The sequence below is a fragment of the Saccopteryx leptura genome, chromosome 8 (genome assembly GCF_036850995.1).
Source record: "Saccopteryx leptura isolate mSacLep1 chromosome 8, mSacLep1_pri_phased_curated, whole genome shotgun sequence".
Classification (NCBI taxonomy): Eukaryota; Metazoa; Chordata; class Mammalia; order Chiroptera; family Emballonuridae; genus Saccopteryx; species Saccopteryx leptura.
Genome location: NC_089510.1, coordinates 73,123,366 through 73,141,220, shown reverse-complemented (window position 1 = coordinate 73,141,220; position 17,855 = coordinate 73,123,366). Strand labels below are relative to the sequence as shown.

At 37.6% G+C, this 17,855-nt stretch overlaps 2 protein-coding genes across 9 annotated transcripts in view; one reads left to right on the top strand and one right to left on the bottom strand.

Moving 5' to 3' along the window:
- Window positions 1-2,976, top strand: part of FXR1 (FMR1 autosomal homolog 1) — a 60,567-nt gene extending 57,591 nt beyond the window's left edge. For 4 of the 5 annotated variants that reach the window (XM_066347993.1, XM_066347992.1, XM_066347991.1 and 1 more), the window contains 2 exons: window positions 1,105-1,196; window positions 1,922-2,976. In XM_066347993.1, coding sequence (XP_066204090.1) covers window positions 1,105-1,196; window positions 1,922-2,092 — 263 coding nt within the window. In that variant the 3' untranslated portion in view covers window positions 2,093-2,976. The remainder of the gene's footprint in view (window positions 1-1,104; window positions 1,197-1,921) is intronic. The other variant, XM_066347994.1, reaches the window with a different exon arrangement.
- Window positions 2,977-9,283: 6,307 nt separating this feature from the next.
- Window positions 9,284-15,616, bottom strand: DNAJC19 (DnaJ heat shock protein family (Hsp40) member C19). 4 transcript variants are annotated; one of them, XM_066347602.1, is made up of 6 exons: window positions 15,448-15,615; window positions 14,638-14,689; window positions 14,481-14,554; window positions 12,241-12,320; window positions 11,508-11,578; window positions 9,284-9,881 (listed from the first exon to the last, which is right to left on the bottom strand). In XM_066347602.1, exons 3-6 carry the CDS (start codon window positions 14,532-14,534, stop codon window positions 9,811-9,813), a joined length of 276 nt encoding a protein of 91 aa, XP_066203699.1. In that variant the 5' UTR covers window positions 14,535-14,554; window positions 14,638-14,689; window positions 15,448-15,615; the 3' UTR covers window positions 9,284-9,810. The 4 variants fall into 4 exon arrangements, with proteins under 4 accessions (XP_066203699.1, XP_066203697.1, XP_066203700.1 ...); XM_066347600.1 differs by having other exon boundaries at window positions 15,427-15,614; XM_066347603.1 differs by lacking the exon at window positions 14,638-14,689 and having other exon boundaries at window positions 15,448-15,616.
- Window positions 15,617-17,855: the final 2,239 nt, after the last annotated feature.

The following is a 17,855-nucleotide window of genomic DNA, read 5'->3' as shown; positions in this document are numbered from 1 at the left end:
CAAAATGGTTTATTTGTATATAATTTGAACCTAGTGGACCAATTCTCCCTATACCTAGTAACTTTAATTTGCAATTTACTTGAATTTTCATTCTTTACATAATTAACTTGCTTCCATAATACACTATATTTCACATAATCAGGGATTTTTCTTCACCATTTTCTGACAGAAAATAATTCTTTCAGGAGAAAGAGGATGGTTATTTTGATATTCCTTCAAATAATTGAATTCTAAGTTGCAAGTCCTCGGAGAGAAAGGATTGAGGTATAAAGTGGGGTCAGCCCAGAGTGCCTGTAGACAGGAGATCAATTGTGGCATTGGGTTGGCAGTAGGATGTTAACTTGGATCAATCCTTTTCTTATATCACTAGTGCCATCTATCCACATACATTGCAAACTCAATCAGTCACTCAAAGGATTGAAAGAGTGGGGAGGGAGTGGTTAATAAATTCATTGTGGCCCTTCTCCCACCATGATCATTGTCCATATTTTTAGGGTGATTTTTCTGTCATCTTTTAGTTTGCTTGTAGTTTTTTATTGTAGACCACTCAGAATGGTTTTTAGTGTGGAATGTTTAGAAGGAACCATAAAATACCACACTTGGATTTCTTGCTTGTGTGTGTGTTTTTTTAATAACAAAACAACTAATATTTGAATAACCATTTACATCTTTGATGAAATTTTCAAATTGAAGTATACCACACCATGATTTACACCAAATTTGTCTCATTTTTTCCCCCACTGATAATTGTAAACATTGTCTGGGCGTAGAATGCTGCATTTCCTATTCTTGGTTGTGGATTTCTGTATCAAATTTATGCCACAGCCGTAGTCTCAAACAGAAGCAAATGGCTGGATTCCTGTTGAAGAGGACTTTAATCTAAGCTTCCTCAATCTCCAGCTTAAATTTTCTATTGTTATCACTAACTCACAGGCACATTTTTTAAGCTTTGTTTTTGGTTGGAGGTGGTACCCAGATTAAGAATATTCTAAAATTGGGTAAACCACCATTAGTTTATTTTAAAAGTAAAATTACTCTTTATCCATAAATAAACTTTAGAAATATTTTCTTCAACACCTGTAATTTTTTTCTCATCTTCAACAGTCACAGTTGCAGATTATATTTCTAGAGCTGAGTCTCAGAGCAGACAAAGAAACCTCTCAAGGGAAACTTTGGCTAAAAACAAGAAAGAAATGGTAAGGAGAATTTAACCTGTAGGTTTTGTTGCCTTTTTTTTTTTTTAATATGGTTTAGCTTTATTTTTACGTAACTTTCTGTATGATCACCTAGACAAATAATATTTTTTAGTTAAAGTCTACTTTTGAGTTGTTGTTGGCGCAGGTAACTGAAGCTAGCTAGTTTGCATGCTTGAGCCTGAAGTACTTTTCCGTTAGAACTTGAAATAGCATTTGTAAAGTTCAGTCTGCCCAAAAATACTGAGCATAGAGACTATTGCTTAATTTGGGAGCAATAGGCTGTATATACCTCTTCTCAGTGATGAATATAGACCTTTAAGTTTTAATTCTGTTAAATACTTTAAAGGATTTGATATATAAATGTGAGTTTTAAAAAAAGGTGAGTAAAGTAGGCAATCACTTAGGGTGTTAATTGTTTATATCTTTTACATGGGGAGCTTTCCACTGGTTAAAAATAAGATTAGGTACAAGTTTACAGTGAAAAATCAGATTCTTCCTGTGGTAATGTAGGCACCACTAGGTACTAGAGATGAGCTGAAAGACCCAGAGAGATGGAGTACATTGGTATTTGTTTTGAACTTTTAAGAACATTTGACTTATTTGATTCATTGTTATGTATGAAACTAAATTATTTATTAGCTAATTAATGTATATTTAGTGATTTTTTTTCCTCAGCTTTAGATTTCATTTATAAAGATGTTGAAAAAGTTGTCTCCCTTTGGCAGGCAAAAGATGTGATTGAAGAGCATGGTCCTTCAGAAAAGGCAATAAATGGCCCAACTAGTGCTTCTGGCGATGACATTTCTAAGCTACAGCGTACTCCAGGAGAAGAAAAGATTAATACCTTAAAAGAAGAAAACACTCAAGAAGCAGCAGTCCTGAATGGTGTTTCATAAACTGAAGAAGTTCCTAGTTTACAGTTCTTTTACATTACATTTTACAATAGTGCTTGTACAAGCTTGCCAAAGATAGAATACGGATCGCCAGTCTTTACATCGCACTTTCAGTTCCTCCATTGGAATTCAGAAAGGGGAGGGATCCTGAAGAAATCATATGTTAAACATACTTTGACACCTACTGTGTTATAAAATATATCATCAGATGTGCCTTGAGAATAGTATATGTAACATTAAAAAAAAGTTGCTGGCTATAGGAAATGTTATTTTGTTTTCAAAATATGGCAGAGATGGGGGGGAGGTGGGTGGGGTAGGATCCCTAAGGTAATATTCTTTATGAAAGCATTAGTTGCTTTTGTTACATTTTTAATAATATGCAACCACTTCTTCACCTGAGGAAAACTAGAGTGAAATGCAGTCTAAAATATTTTGCACTGAATTGTAATTTCTTCATCAGTTTAGTCTGGAAACTGGTCTGTTTAATGTGTTTTTAAAATGCTGTATGTTGAGGGAAACCTGCAGACCACTGGAATACATTTGTTAAACTCTCATGTGCAGGGACATTGGGTGATATTGGCAGTGACTGTTCTATATTGAGGCTTTGTTTGGTTTATTTATTAAAGTGTACAGTATTTAAAAATCAAACATAGCTTTAGTTAAAACACTAAGCAGAATTAGTCATGTCCATTCAGACAGAACCTGAACTACTGAAAAGATCATTTTCCAGGTTTATTCTGTATAAACTACGTTAGTGTTCAGTAGAGTATCTTCCTTTTTTTTCCTTTTTTCTTTTTTTTTTCTTTTTTTTTTTTGTTTTTTGTTTTTTGTTGTTTGATGTGCAATATGTTTTTGTATGCAGGTAGTAAATAAACTTTGATCTTCCATTTGCTGATTTTTAACTTGCTACTTTTTATACCCACTGTTGCAAAGTAGTTAGAGCTACTTATAGGCCTAGAATAGTATCTTGATTGCTTTTTAAAAAGCATTTGTGCTCATAAATAGTGTCAAACTGTAGTTGGTCAGTTAATCATTTTGTAATTAATCCTCTGAAATGTAAGCACTTAAAATTTAATGTTAGAATAAAATGGCGTTAGGGAATTGATCATACACTTGATATTAGGAAAGTCTTTGTAACAAAATTCTAATGAAGACTTTAGAAGGCAGTGGGGTAAAATCTAGAATTTTACTTTTGCTTTTATTAAAAATTATTTTTATAAAGAAGTATGAGCAGTTTTTATGGAATAGGTCACTGATTTGCTTTTTGATTCTCAAGGAAATAATTTTGAAGCTTGCTATAATTACTAATGACTTTTTTGTATATATTTTAGTGAGACGGCTTAATTTTCGGAAGATAAAGACTTTCACACTAAGACTTTTCACACTAAGTGTATTATAAAATGTACTCATGTAATTTATGCAGCTGATTTGAGATCATATAAAATAGTGGGTTTATGGGAGACCATAGCTCCACAATATTATATATATCACTGAGTATGAAAGCCCTTTTTGTTATTTGATGTCTTGAAGGTTTTTATGTGCATAATTTATGTCTTTATGTGCATAAAAATGTGATTTTAGTTAATTTATAATTATCGAAGGAGAATTCAGGGTATAATTAAAAATGCAGTAATTGCCAGGTCAATGTACATAACCCTAGCCCTCACAAATTTATTATTGAGGTTAAGATGTGATGTTATTAAATGCTTTTTTATGACACCCTATAATGGGATTTTGAAGTACGGTGTGTTGTGAATAGTCAGCCCTTGTACTTTGAATAGCAATATTAAGTAATTTCATATCCTGCTTTGAATAGCAATAAGTAATTTCATATCTTGGTTTTTAAAAATTTACCCACAAATGTATTTTTATCCATCAAAGTTAGAAACAAGTAAAATTGTTGGTGTTCTTATACTTAATCCTCTTCAGTAATAGATTTACAGATTAACTGTGAGCTATGAAAAGAATGTTCATTAATCCCCAAATTGGTGAATATGGGGATGGTATAAGGAAAAAAAGATTTTTCCTTTTCTTCTGTGTAGAACAGATTTCCTAAAGATTGTTTCAGTGGGTAAGGAAGAAAGGTGAGATGACCTTAAAATATGGGTATAGCCTAACCCCAGTTCTTCAGACTAGAACTAATAACTAGTAATCATAGCCTAGAAAATAAGTATTAAGATTTCATATACAAATGACAACCCAATGTTTTGTCATATCTATCTATCTATCTATCTATCTATATATCTATCATGATAGGCTCTTTTGGGGGGGTAAATAGCACATGCTCAGATTCAGAAATGAAAAGCCTGCTCTATTCAGGTAGCGTTCCAAATTTATTTTGAGAGGGGGTGCTGCATCTTTTTTGACTACTGTATTACTTTGATGTTTGTTACTGTGGGAGAACCTGCTTGTGCACAGTAAAGACAGAACTCAAGCAAAAAAGTATTTTAAAGGTCTTATGCAGCTCAGATACCGTGTCAGCACATATGTGAAATCTGAACTAAATCATAAAGTGGAAGCAAAAAGGATCTGCTTTTCCTGAAACCTTGGAAAATCTGGAATTTTGAGATTGACATTACCTTTTTTAAGCCTTCATTGGGCCTAAACCTGTTTTTGCAAAATGGTGGGTCTCTGTGTCAGGTCAGTCAACACTGGTAGAATTATAGTACAGATTCACAGAAATCTTCATTTTAAGTAGTTAGGTATTTTAATGTGAAGTTAAATAGCACATCAAATTGGTGACTTTATGGAAACTTAAACCTGGAGACATTGCTTAGGAAAAGGCTGAGGCAGGTTGCTTAAATGTAATTTTTTTAAAAGGACAGGTATATATGTAGGTAAGCAAAATAAAGAACAGGGGCAACGAATAGGTAAGCAAAATAACGGGAACATGTATAGGAAAGCAAAATAACTGGAGAACAGGGAACCACTAAGATAGTGAGGAGGAAGCAAAATAGCTGTTTTTCTTGTATTCTGGATCTCCATTCATCTCAGCCATTCTTTTTTTGCCTGGGATCCATCACCTTATGTCAGTGTTATTTATTTTTGTAGCTATGAATCTAGTGTTTAACCTAAGAAAGGTCTCTTGCAAAGTTGGCATGTTAACTGAATGTTGTAGTTAGTCTGGGAAATAATAGCATTTGTGTCCTCTGCAAAATACATTTACAGTTTTTTTGAGGCTGAAACCAACCAGATACCTACCATTCTCATAGGCTGTGCCTTCAGTGAGCTCTCAGTCTAACCTAGTGGTAGTCAACCTGGTCCCTACTGCCCACTAGTGGGCATTCCAGCTTTCATGGTGGGCAGTAGCGGAGCAACCAAAGTATAAATAAAAAGATAGATTTAACTATAGTAAGTTGTTTTATAAAGATTTATTCTGCCAAACAACGAAAATCCGATATAAAGTACTTGGTAAGTAATTATTATTATATGCTTTAACTTGCTGTAACTCTGCTTTATAAATTTTATAAAGTAAAGTCACCATTACTGTGGAACCGGTGGGTGGTTAGAAAATTTTACTACTAACAGAGATACAAAAGTGGGCAGTAGGTATAAAAAGGTTGACTACCCCTGGTCTAACCCTTTGAGTAGTGAGTCTTTCATGCTCACTGATCCCTAGGAATGAGTCTATTTTCAAAAAATGAAATTAGTTTTATTAACTTAAAATCATGTTTGATAACCAACTTATGGAAACAAGAACATACATTTGCCTTTTTTTAATGTTGCCTTATACATTTTTAAAATGATCATACTCTGTATGGTCAGGAGGCACAAGGATGTACATGAACGATCATACTATTCAAAGGGTTTAAGGACAGAGGAATGGCCAACTGGCTATAATGCAGAGTCTTATGTTAGATGATTGGTGGTTATTGGAAATGAGTGTTTTATACTTTGATGTTCTAGGATTCACGTAACTGGTATTTGAACTAGATCTATGGGCTTGGCAAAATTACTAAAGGCCAAAAAAGGATGTAGAGTTCCATTCAGTCTTCCTTTGTTTGCTGTTATGGTTTGGATCCCTTACACTCTTTATAAGGTCATCTGGCATAGTGCATTTGCTGACCCCTTATTGAAAAATGTTATTAGGATGCGTGCTTGAACACATCCGAGTAATTTATAATCCATGATAAACCTATGACAGCATTTGGGTATTCAGGAACTGTTGCAATAAATCAACAATTGCAATTTGCTATAAACTTCTGGCAAGGGGTCATAATCTGAAACTATTCAGCTGCTTGTTGAAAATGTCAGTTATGTTGAACTATAGGAAATTGCCAATAGTTGGCCATTTTTGACGCACAGAAATGGCAGTTTCCTATGCTATGGTTCAACATAATATTTTTAATTATACTCATTTACTTCAGAAATCTAAACAAGATAATTAAGAAAATACCAAATTACTAGATGAGGCAGGTACATATTTTGTTTTTTAAGGGTTTATCAGTGGAATGTTTAGAATCTGATTCATCTGTATTACTATTTCAAGTACTAAAACAGTACATAATTTTGCCCCTGGATAAACTATGATGCACCTTTTTATAAGAGGGATTGTCAGTTTGCTTTCCTATTTGAGAATTTGAAAAGATGTTGTGTGTCTAAGTACAGAATGGGAGTTACTATCTTCTAACTTTTTCTGTATTTCATCTAACTAGAGGGCTAGACTAGTCTAAGGGCCTTTCCAATATTAATGTACCTTGAGTTTAATAATATGTGGGACCCTAAGTAACAGTTAAGCCATATTCTCAAGTACTCTCAACAAGGTGTATACTGAATTTAAATGGTGTTTTATATATGTATCCATCCCAGACATTTCCAGCTATGTATGCAGCCTAAAGGATATCAAAAGCAAGGTCAAAAGTTTTTTTCACTGACGTTTTCAGTCTTGAAGCCCCACTGTTTGTGTTTTAGAGATTGAATGTATGTCTTTTTGGGGGTGAAATTTCAGGGATATTTTTGAATGTTTTGTACCCTTTTAAACTTTATTGTCAAATGTAACTACTAATTTTCTAGTTCAGGGACTTCTCACATTACAAAAACTTCGTATGGTTTTTCTGGTAAATCATTTTATAGTTGTCTGGAGCATCTACCTCAACTTTGAGCTCCATTGGTTAAGAAAAATAGCACATAAATATTACATTTGAAATTCTATTAATAGACATCACTAAGAACAGCACATGTTGATGTGTTCCAGATTTTACCTTAACTGGACTAGGTCTTCATTGCATGAGGAATTATAGGTAACGCAGCGTAGCTCTTCCTGTATCTTGTTGCTAAGGCAACAATTGTCACACAATTAAGTGTCAACACAGACCAGGGCTTAGATCATTTAAGTTTCCTGGTACTTAAGGTTACCCTCACTTTGGGATTTTTTATGTAACCAAAAACTGTAGCATTCTAAATAATTTACTTCAGATTTCTTTGCCGTTTTTGAGCCAGTTTCTAAATTCTCATTGGAATTAATGTGTTGGGGGGGAGGTCATTTATGTTTAATAAAAATGTGACCCCACTGCACACTTCTGAATTGCAGAACAACTTTTATAGGTCATTGTCAACAGCAAGATGCGTTATAAATTCTCATTGAAACAATTCAGTATTTTAGCCCAAACTTGAGATTTTTAAAACTTCACTCTTTAAATAAAAGCACTCTGCCTGAGTTAATTAAAAAATATTTATGATGAAAGATTTTAAAGTAGGGTATAAATGTTGAACACGAGGGTAGCTTTTTAGTTGCATATTTATGTTTCGGATGTTACCCTTCTTTGTGTTTCAGTTGTGCTTTTTATTGGTGCTTTTCCCTGTTAAGATGACCTTCAAGAGTAATGAAGTGCTGCCTATTCCCATACACAAGAAGGCTGTGATGTGCCACCACGAGTTAGTGATGGTGGCCAAGTTCAATGATAAGGAACCAATACATGAAATAAGGTGTCTTTAAACAGAAAGCACACATAAAGCAAGGTTATATATTGACCGATTGACAAGTGATCAGAGGTTCATAAGAACCTGTATTTCATCTAGGAACAGTGGTTCAGTATTTGCTAATTCAGTGTTCTCAGCAACGATAGAACAAGTAGCTACCTCAAATAACAAACTGTACCTTTGTACCCCTGGAAAAACTAACAAGATTAATCCTATACTTGAGTATTGGCTGCCTCACCATACTCTAAAACAGGGGTCCCCAAACCGCGGCACCCTGAGGCCATTTATCCGGCCCCCACCGCACTTCCGGAAGGGGCACCTCTTTCATTGGTGGTCAGTGAGAGGAGCTTATAGTTCCCATTGAAATACTGGTCAGTTTGTTGATTTAAATTTACTTGTTCTTTATTTTAAATATTTGTTCCCGTTTTGTTTACTTTAAGATATGTGCAGTGTGCATAGGGATTTGCTCAGTTTTTTTTTATAGTCCGGCCCTCCAATGGTCTGAGGGACAGTGAACTGGCCCCCTGTGTAAAAAGTTTGGGGACCCCTGCTCTAAAACATACAGACTTGATCAGATTTTAAACTAAGAGGAGAGAAAACAAACCAAAAGCAGGTATGGCCCAACTTTGACCTAAATACATGATCTTAAACAACAGGTACAGTTGGAGGCCACAGATTAGCTATTTCCCGTGGGTGTTGTATACAAGTTCTTTGGTTAAGGTCTTTATATGTTCTTATGTTAGACCAATAAAACCCATTTGCTCCACATGTCATTTAAATATATCGTACAAATTCTTAAGAGTTCGAGTTCAAGCCAAATATTTTGATAACAGGGTATTTCAGTTTAGCTAATAGTGTTTAAACTTGATCATAACAAATACAAAAGTTCTGATTATGTTAAAGATACCTATTTATAAATGGTCAGTTTCTTGAAGAGGCTAGCTGAGTCCACTGTAAATACTTTATTGATTAAAAACAAGACCTGGCCAGTTGGCTCAGCGGTACAGTGTTGGCTCCACCGGGCATGTGGAAGTCCCGGGTTCGATTCCCCATCAGGGAACGCACGAAATGCGCCCATCTGCTTCTCCACCTTTACCCCTCTCTGTTCTCTCTGTCTCTTCCCCTCCCACGGTTCCACTGGAGCAAAGTTGGCTGGGGCACTGAGGATGGCTCCACGGCCTCCAGGTGGATCTCTAGTCAGACACATGCAGGAGTCTGTCTGACTGCCTCCCCACTTCTAACTGGAAAAATACAAAAATAACAAAAGACCACTCATCCCTTTTATCAAGTTTTTAATTATGAAATCTGAGGTCTGTCAGTGATACATACATACCAACATCAATTCGTTTTAGCTTGAAGTGGGTCTGTTCACTTTTAAATTCAGTTCCAAGCAGCTGAGCCATCTCTACCTACCATGACAGCCTTTCTTCCCAATGAGTCCACTATAAACATAACATACTAATTCCATCATAGTATTTATCACATTGTATTTTAATTACCAGTTCATCAGTTTCCCATGATTGGGGTTCCTTGAGAGCAGACTTGCATGTTCACTTTGCCTTATTTGTTAAATGAGTCATGAACATTTCTATTTAAATGTTAGTGTTTATCTGTAATTTTTGAACATTAGTCTCCAAATATTCTATAATCTGATTCAAAATCTTTAAATTTAAACAAGAAACTTACTTACACCAATGCTTGACTTTGTGCTAAGTCATTTTTTAAAATTTGTAGCTTTGGGACATTTTATTATAAAAAGTTGGTACTCATAATAACTTAAAAATTCATCATACATTTTAATTTCATTTTTTAGCTTGACCTTCTAGTAAATCTTTAGCTTCATTGATTTTGGCTGCTATATAAGGAGATCCTCCTACAGGAAGAAAGAAAAAAAGAATGTTACATGGATTCTGAGTTTCTCCTGGATGAAAAAGCTATTATTTCAAAGATCCCTATGCTTTCCTGAGAAATGGGATTAATAGAAATGGTAATTCTGATTTTTAAAAACAATTACGACAGTGAAACTGGAATAATCACTTATATGGTCATATATATTTGAACAATGGGAAATGAGATTTCCCCACAAATGGCATCTTTTAAAGTCTAAACCAGGGGTCTCAAACTCGTGGCCCGCCTAACAATTTTGTGCGGCCCGCAGACTAATCCACGAAGTTCAAAATATTTTGGATATAATTAAGTAAGCCTAGGGGCCTACTTGTATTTTTCATTTCTCTAGCATCCTAGCTAGATATTAGCTTAGTTAACAGCAGTTGTAATGCGAACTACAGTTTCTGGTCGTTTTGTGACACTGAGTAAACTGCATGTACGATTGTGCTTGTACTGATTTTTTTTTTGTTTTCAACTGCAGTGAGAAAAGTGTTGCGTAACAGTTGCCTTTTGTAGACCTAGTGCGCTAGTGCGGCCCGCCGAATGGCTGTGATCTTGCTCTGCGGCCCACATGCTGAGTTGAGTTTGAGACCCCTGGTCTAAACTGATGACAGGAATAAGATTTCATAAAACCCAGACTTACATAACTTTAAAATAATCTAAGTGACCAGGCATGTCATGATTACAAGTCATAAATGAAACTTTATTTGTACTGTTATTTTAAAACCTTGCTATTTTCAGAGGCTTCTGCGTTTTGTTGGAAAGGCTCTACTTTGCTTTAGATCTTTTCTCTGCTTTTCCGTTTTTCTTTTTCCATTACTGTCCTTTCACAATGTCATTACAGCTTTTTCCTACTAATCTGCTGAAGCAGTGATTCTCAAAGTGTGGTCCTTGGATCAGTAAGCATCAGCATCAATAAGATTGGTAGAAATGTGAATTTATGGACTCTACCCTAGACTTTAATCAGAAGTCCTCCAGTTAATACAAACTAAATTTAATAAAAGAGGCTATGCAGTCAGATACCAGAAAATTACAACCCTGTTTAAACATGAAGTCTTAAAAGAAAGGACTCTAAAAGGAATTGAGCACTGGAACAAGGTTTGTGGTCTCTATTTTGGTATTCCAAGAAATAATTTCCCTTCAACACAGCTAAGGCTGCTTAGAAATGTATCATGAACTTAATACCTTCGAATGTTTCTAACTATGTTATCTCAAGTTTAAAGGTCTAAACGAATAGGAAAAAATACTTTTTTCATTAACTTAAATTGAACATTTCCTTTATAAAAAAATGTAGTCTAAATCCTAGCCCCCCAAAACAGTAGAATTAGAAGTCAAGTTTTCTCACAGTTGTAGCTCTCAAAACATTGTTAATACTTATCACTACTTCTAAATTATAGCAGTTGTTAGACTTCTGCTCAGTATTCTATAAATTTTTCACTCAGAATTTATTCTTTTAAGACATCAAACAACAAATGGATCCAGCCTGGGAGACAGTGCTCACACACAGATTTTGGCATTTCCCTTATAATAAACCCAGAATTAGATATAAAATTAACCCAGTAATAACAATATAGTCAGTTCAATGGCACACACAAGTTTAATGATTACTTACCTTTGTCTGGGTGATTTAAAAGCATAATTCGTCGATGAGCATCTCTTATTTTCCCTTTATTGGCAGTAGGGCTAAATTTTAAAAAAGAAAAGGTATTGTTTACTTCAAACTACTACTGGACCACATTTAAAAAATTAAAGGCCAGTTAAAGATGCAAAACGGAGAAAACATAACAGTATGAAAAGCTATTTAGGAACCCTTTAACATACAAGGAAGATGAATATTTTGAATTAGAACTAAATAGCTCCTTAGAAAAATAAGGAATTCTCAAAAATTTAAATGAACGATAATATTCATTGTAACAGTTCTTGGGAAGGAGAGCATGTTTAAATGAAGGCAGAATTTCTCCCATAGAGCAACACTGAGTACTGTGATTACCCACTGCAAGTCTTTTTTTTTTTTTTAATTCATTTTAGAGAAAAGGGGGAGGGGGAGGGGCAGGAAGCATCAACTCCCATATGTGCCTTGACCAGGGAAGCCCAGGGTTTTGAACCAGCGACCTCAGCCAGGTTGAGGCTTGATCCAGGGCGCCACCACAGGTCAGGCCATCCTTGTCTCAATGAATTAAAAAGTGTTTATATGCCAGCATGCCTTCTCATTGGTATTTTGTAGGGAGTGTTTAGATACTAAAAATGTAGGTGATAAATAACTCCCTCTTAATAAAAGAAGAGCTTTTTATTTTTTTATTAGCTGGAGTTGTATAAAATACATAAAATATTAGAAATGACTTTACCTTACACCTAGTATTAACGCAGCTTCCCGTTTTGTCATCTTAGGTTCAAACCCACCCCTGTAGTAGCCACCACTGAAGGCCTGAAAGGAAATGCATTAATAAGATGATTATTAGACTAAGAGTTGATATAAAATATAAATATTCATAGAAGTAGCAGAAAACTAAGGCATTTCAGATAACTAAGTGTAATTCCCATGGTATTTTAGCTTTATAAAAGCAACATATTTTTAATGGTCATTAAACATTCATTGTCTCCCTAGACAACCTAAACTGTTTTGAAAAGTAGAAAAGAGGCCCTGACCGGTTGGCTCAGTGGTAGAGCGTCAGCCTGGCGTGCAGGAGTCCTGGGTTCGATTCCCGGCCAGGGCACACAGGAGAAGCGCCCATCTGCTCCACCCCTCCCCCTCTCCTTCCTCTCCTTCCTCTCCTTCCTCTCTGTAGCTCTCTTCCCCTCCAGCAGCCGAGGCTCCATTGGAGCAAAGTTGGCCCGGGCACTGAGGATGGCTCTGTGGCCTCTGCCTCAGGATGCAGCAGAGCGACACCCCAGAGGGGCAGAGCATCCCTCATCCCCCCTCATCCCCCCCCATCCCCCCCCCCCCCCCCCCCCCCCCATGCCAGGTGGATCCCGGTCTGGCGCATGCGAGAGTCTGTCTGCCTCCCCGTTTCCAGCTTCGGGAAAATGAAGAAAAAAAAAAAAAAAGTAGAAAAGAACATTGGCGCCTCAAAACCAGTTTTTTGGGGGAGTGAAGGGAAGACTCCCAAGTTAGCCACGGTTTAATTTACATAATACAGTGGTCCCTTGTCTATCACGGCGTTTAGGTTCCAGAGCCACCCCCCCCTTCCCCGCCAATAGGAGAAAATCCGCAACGTAGCGACCTTATATTTATTATTTATATGTGTATTTTAAGGCTTTATAAACCCTGCCCACACAATTATAATCCTTTCCCACACTGTTATTAACCTTTCCCATACTTATTTTACAGCAAAAGTAATTAAAATAATATATAAAAATACCTATATACCGCAAAGTCCCGCGATATACTGAAAAATCCACAATACAAAATTAGATACATATAATTTTAAAATCCACGATACAGTGAGACCGCAAAAAGTGAACTGCGATATGGCGAGGGACAACTATAATTTGATCTCCTAATGTGACTAGGTTGTAGAACAAGTCCCTCGAAAAGATTTTTTTTTTTTTTTTGTATTTTTCTGAAGCCGGAAATGGGGAGAGACAGTCAGACTTCCGCATGCACCCGACCGGGATCCACCCGGCACGCCCACCAGGGGCGATGCTCTGCCCACCAGGGGGCGATGCTCTGCCCCTCCGGGGTGTCGCTCTGCCGCGACCAGAGCCACTCTAGTGCCTGGGGCAGAGGCCAAGGAGCCATCCCCAGCGCCCGGGCCATCTTTGCTCCAATGGAGCCTTGGCTGCGGGAGGGGAAGAGAGAGACAGAGAGGAAGGAGGGGGTGGGGGTGGAGACGCAAATGGGCGCTTCTCCTATGTGCCCTGGCCGGGAATCGAACCCCGGTCCCCCGCACGCCAGGCCTACGCTCTACCGCTGAGCCAACCAGCCAGGGCCATCGAAAAGATTTAAGAGCTCTTTGAGACAAGTGGTTCAAGGATATTTTGAGGTTTAAGGCAACTACTAAAACAGGACTTTAAGATATATATGGAGAAAATCAGGCTATTAGGTCTTTCTGACATTGTCAGAAATATTGGTAAAACCTACCATCTTTCGTCACAATCACAACAATAAAAACACTTAGCAAGCTGTCACAGCCATATTCATTCTGAACTCTGACCACAGGTGTGATCATCACATCCAGTTACATTCTACAGCCTAATTAACTGCAGTTAGGAAGTGTCAGGTCCACACAGTAAGAATGAATGGATCATCTCAGATGACTAGATAGATGGCTGTGTTCGTGATGCAGAGCAGTTGGGGGAGGAATGTGGACAGATAATGGTGAAGTTAATAGTATGTCAACAAAATGACAATTTTGATGATAATTGTTAACACCTGCCCCAATTCTGTCACAAAAAATTTTGACTTTTTATGGTAGCATGGCTACAAAGTTCAGAACTTCTATATCCTCTCTGTAGAAAGCCAAAGAAGGGACCCTCAAAGTAATCAAAACTTCACAGATGTTTGGAAATGTACCCTCTTCAGGTGTAGTTCTAGGCTTCATATATACACAGCAAAGAATTAGGGAAACTGTTTGAGAAATCTTACAGATTTTGGTAGACTTTGAAATACTTGTTTCACTTGAGGCTCCATATGCTTCATGGCTTGCAAAACATAACGACCTAAAAAAAAATAAAAAAGGAATAGTATAATTAACAAGTCCCCAACCTCCCGGGCTTCTATTCCATCCCCAAACCAAACGAACCTGCAAATCCTGCAGCAGCAATGGTCAGTCCAACTGCTACCACTGTACTGGCCTGGTAAGGGGAAGCAGAGGAAATACTTACTTCACTAATTCCCACCCCTCCCTATCACACCCGTTCTCCCAATTCATTACAAGTTTTATTTCAACGAGAGAAACTTTTCAGGGTGAAGATATTCTGCCCACTAATCCTTTAAAACGACTACAACTTTTATGTCCAATGCATTGTAAAGGTATCGGAGTTTCACCAGGGAAGAAAGGGATGATTTCCCTCCTTTTGAAAAACTCTCTCCCACCTTTGGGCAAAGGTTACACTCAAGTTCAATCAAAGCAGAGGAAAGTTTCTGCCAGAGAAATCCCTTTACAGAGGGTTCCCGTAAATTTCTGAGAACGCATTTCAACGTTAAACGTCGGCTCCACGAGGAGGAGCTTTCCGCAGCCCGTGGGGCGCTCCAGAACAGGAGAGGAGCGCCCATGTGTTTCAGAAGAGACGGGAGGGCAAGCGCCCGGGGACGGGGAGCAGCGCGGATCAAGCACTGTGAGGATGTGTCGGGGAAAGGAAGGTGTAATCAAATGCACCTCCACCAGTCTCCGAGCGCAGACGGGCTGTGAAACAACACAAAGGCCTGAGAGGGGTGAGCCAACCGCTTTGTAGCCAGAGAGGGGCTCTCCGCAGCCGACACCCCGGCGCGCGGCCGCACTAGGGAGACCGTCGCTCCTCTCCTCCGAGGCCAGAAGCTGAGACTGAGGTCTGGGCCCGAGATCGCCCAGGGCCCGGAAGGCTGCACTCACCATGGCTCCGGCTCGGCTCACCTGCCTCCGCCCAGAGCGCGGGTCATCCTAAACCAGAGCCGTGGACACCACCTCCACGCCGCGACCGGAAAGCAAGGCGGACACCGCAATAGCTAGGACACAACGTCCAGACACTGCCCCCCAGCAAACACGGCAGGGGCAGCCGCACACTAGGCCGGAAAACTGTCGTAAAAGGGGGAAGACGCGGGGAGGGTAAGGTGCGCCTGCAGCGGGCGGTGGAAAACACGACTTCCGATTGGCTGACAGGCGGCGGGCTCGTTCCTCGGGGGCTCCGCGTTCTGCTGTTTGCTCGCGGGCGGAGGGAGTTTGTGAATTCCTTCAGGGGAGGGTGTTTATAGACGAGCTTGAGGAAATACTGTGGTTTCCCTCAGAACATTTTTCTTTCCCTTCCTCCCAGGACCTCCATTTGCGCTTACATTGTTTATTATTGTCAAAGGCCTTAAACATGCCGTCCCAGGTCCATCAAGAAGCCAGATAAAGAAGCGGCATACCCAGTATAGCACAGGGGAAGCTGTACGAGAAAACCAAGCGGTCACGCTCCATGTGTTCAGGGGTTTTGTACATTATTTTAAAGAATTTTGTCTAAATATTTGACTTTGCAGGACCTTTTGTCAATGTTTGGGGTTCTGCTGCTTTGTGAAATGGTACTATGGCTGCAAAGATAGTTAATATTTATGATCATGGGGTCTCAAAATCCCCTAAACTGAAAAATTTTATTTACAATTCTCGCCCTCTCATGAAGTAAAAAGTAGAGTTTGGTTTTGCCCTTAGAGGGCATCAGTTTCATGTATCACTGTATTAAGGTGACCAATCGTACTCCTTTAGGGAGGACAGTCCTTTTGTAAATTCCGTCCTCCCTCGAAAAGTGTCCTCCTACATGTCCTCCTTTTTGATATTGGAAGACTAATCTGTAAATGTCTGTATTTGATCAATGCAGAGTCAATCCATTGTGTGTGATGTGACGGATGTGTATCTAAATGCATACTTTTTTCTCACAATTATTAAAAATTAATATGCATGTAAGCATAATTATAATATAAAATATTATAAATGTTTTTATTATGCATTTTATCATATTATAGTGTATTGGTCCAATGAATACAATGTTTCTTTTATTTATGATGCTGTTTCAATTTATTTTTGTCCTCCTTTTCATTGTAAAAGAGTTGGTCGCCTTAACTATATAAATGCTTGAGAAGAGAAAAATAATGGAGACAATAATGGAAGCCTTAGAGTGCAATGTTTGGACGAGCAAAATAAGTTTAGAGTTACTTCCCAAAGTATTAGAAATTTGTTTATATTTCAATGAATTTCTGCTTTGTTGATGTGATTGGTTCTTAAACAAATATGCAAACTTAACTTGTTGGCTTTGTTTTTCTCATTTATAAAAAACATTCTGCATTTGTATCTTCAAGAGCTTTTCTAACCCTGAGATTTTTGTGGTCTAACTTATTGTCAATAAATGATTCAATACAGAGATACTAGTTATAAGTGTACATCTTCCTTTCTTGCCTCTCTTTTATGTAGCTTTTACCCATCAACTACAAAAGAAATAATCAAATGATGGGATGTTGGACCAAATTGGCCAGAAACAAGCTAGATTGCCTTCTGAAAAGAATTATTACTATGTCTTTTTTTTTTTTTTTTTGGTATGTTAAGGTGACCAATCATCCTCCTTTAGGGAGGGCAGTCCTTCTTTTGTAAGTTTTGTCCTCCCTCGAAAAGTGTCCTCCTTTTTGATATTGGAAGACTAATCTGTAAAAGTCCATATTTGATCAATGCAGAGTCGATCCATTGTGTGTAATGTGACGTATTTGTATTTGACATGATGATTTGTCAAGGATCAGTACAGTGCGGCGAGATGCAATTATAAGAGGCATGCGCTCCGCGCGGGAAACCTTGAGAGAGCACGCGATATACCGAGTGTGCAAATGGCTTTGTGTACTTCTTACTGATACACAACACAGCACATATGACATTGTAGACTCACGGTTATTTCTTTCTCAGTGAATATTCAACCATAGACAGGTAAGCACAATTCACGTTTTATTAATTCATTATTTAATAATTTCCAAATACGTATAATTTTATTTACTAGTATTTTCCAGAAATTCAAGTTTTAAAGTGGAAACCTAACCCCAAACCATATCTATTAATAATGCATTTTGATTAAATAGTTGTATAAAACACATTTTTTAATTAGAAAATGATAAATACATCAAAATATCACTCCAAATTAGTGGTTTTGTTTGATATTTAGTTTTGTTAATTTAGCTTCTGGAAAATTCACCTATGATATAATGTTTTCAGTTCCTAATGTGCTTACATCGTTTGTGTAGCTCTATATTTTATTTTTAATTTTAAATTTCATTTAAGGGATGGAAAAATCAAAAAAGAGAAAATGCCAT

Excerpts from the sequence above, each read along its gene's own strand:
- DNAJC19 (XM_066347600.1), bottom strand. Across the intron at positions 12,321-14,480 it reads TTCAAAGTCTACCAAAATCT|GCCTTCAGTGGTGGCTACTA; the intron begins GTAAGATTTCTC and ends ATTTCCTTTCAG. Across the intron at positions 9,882-11,507 it reads TTTAAATCACCCAGACAAAG|GAGGATCTCCTTATATAGCA; the intron begins GTAAGTAATCAT and ends TTCTTCCTGTAG.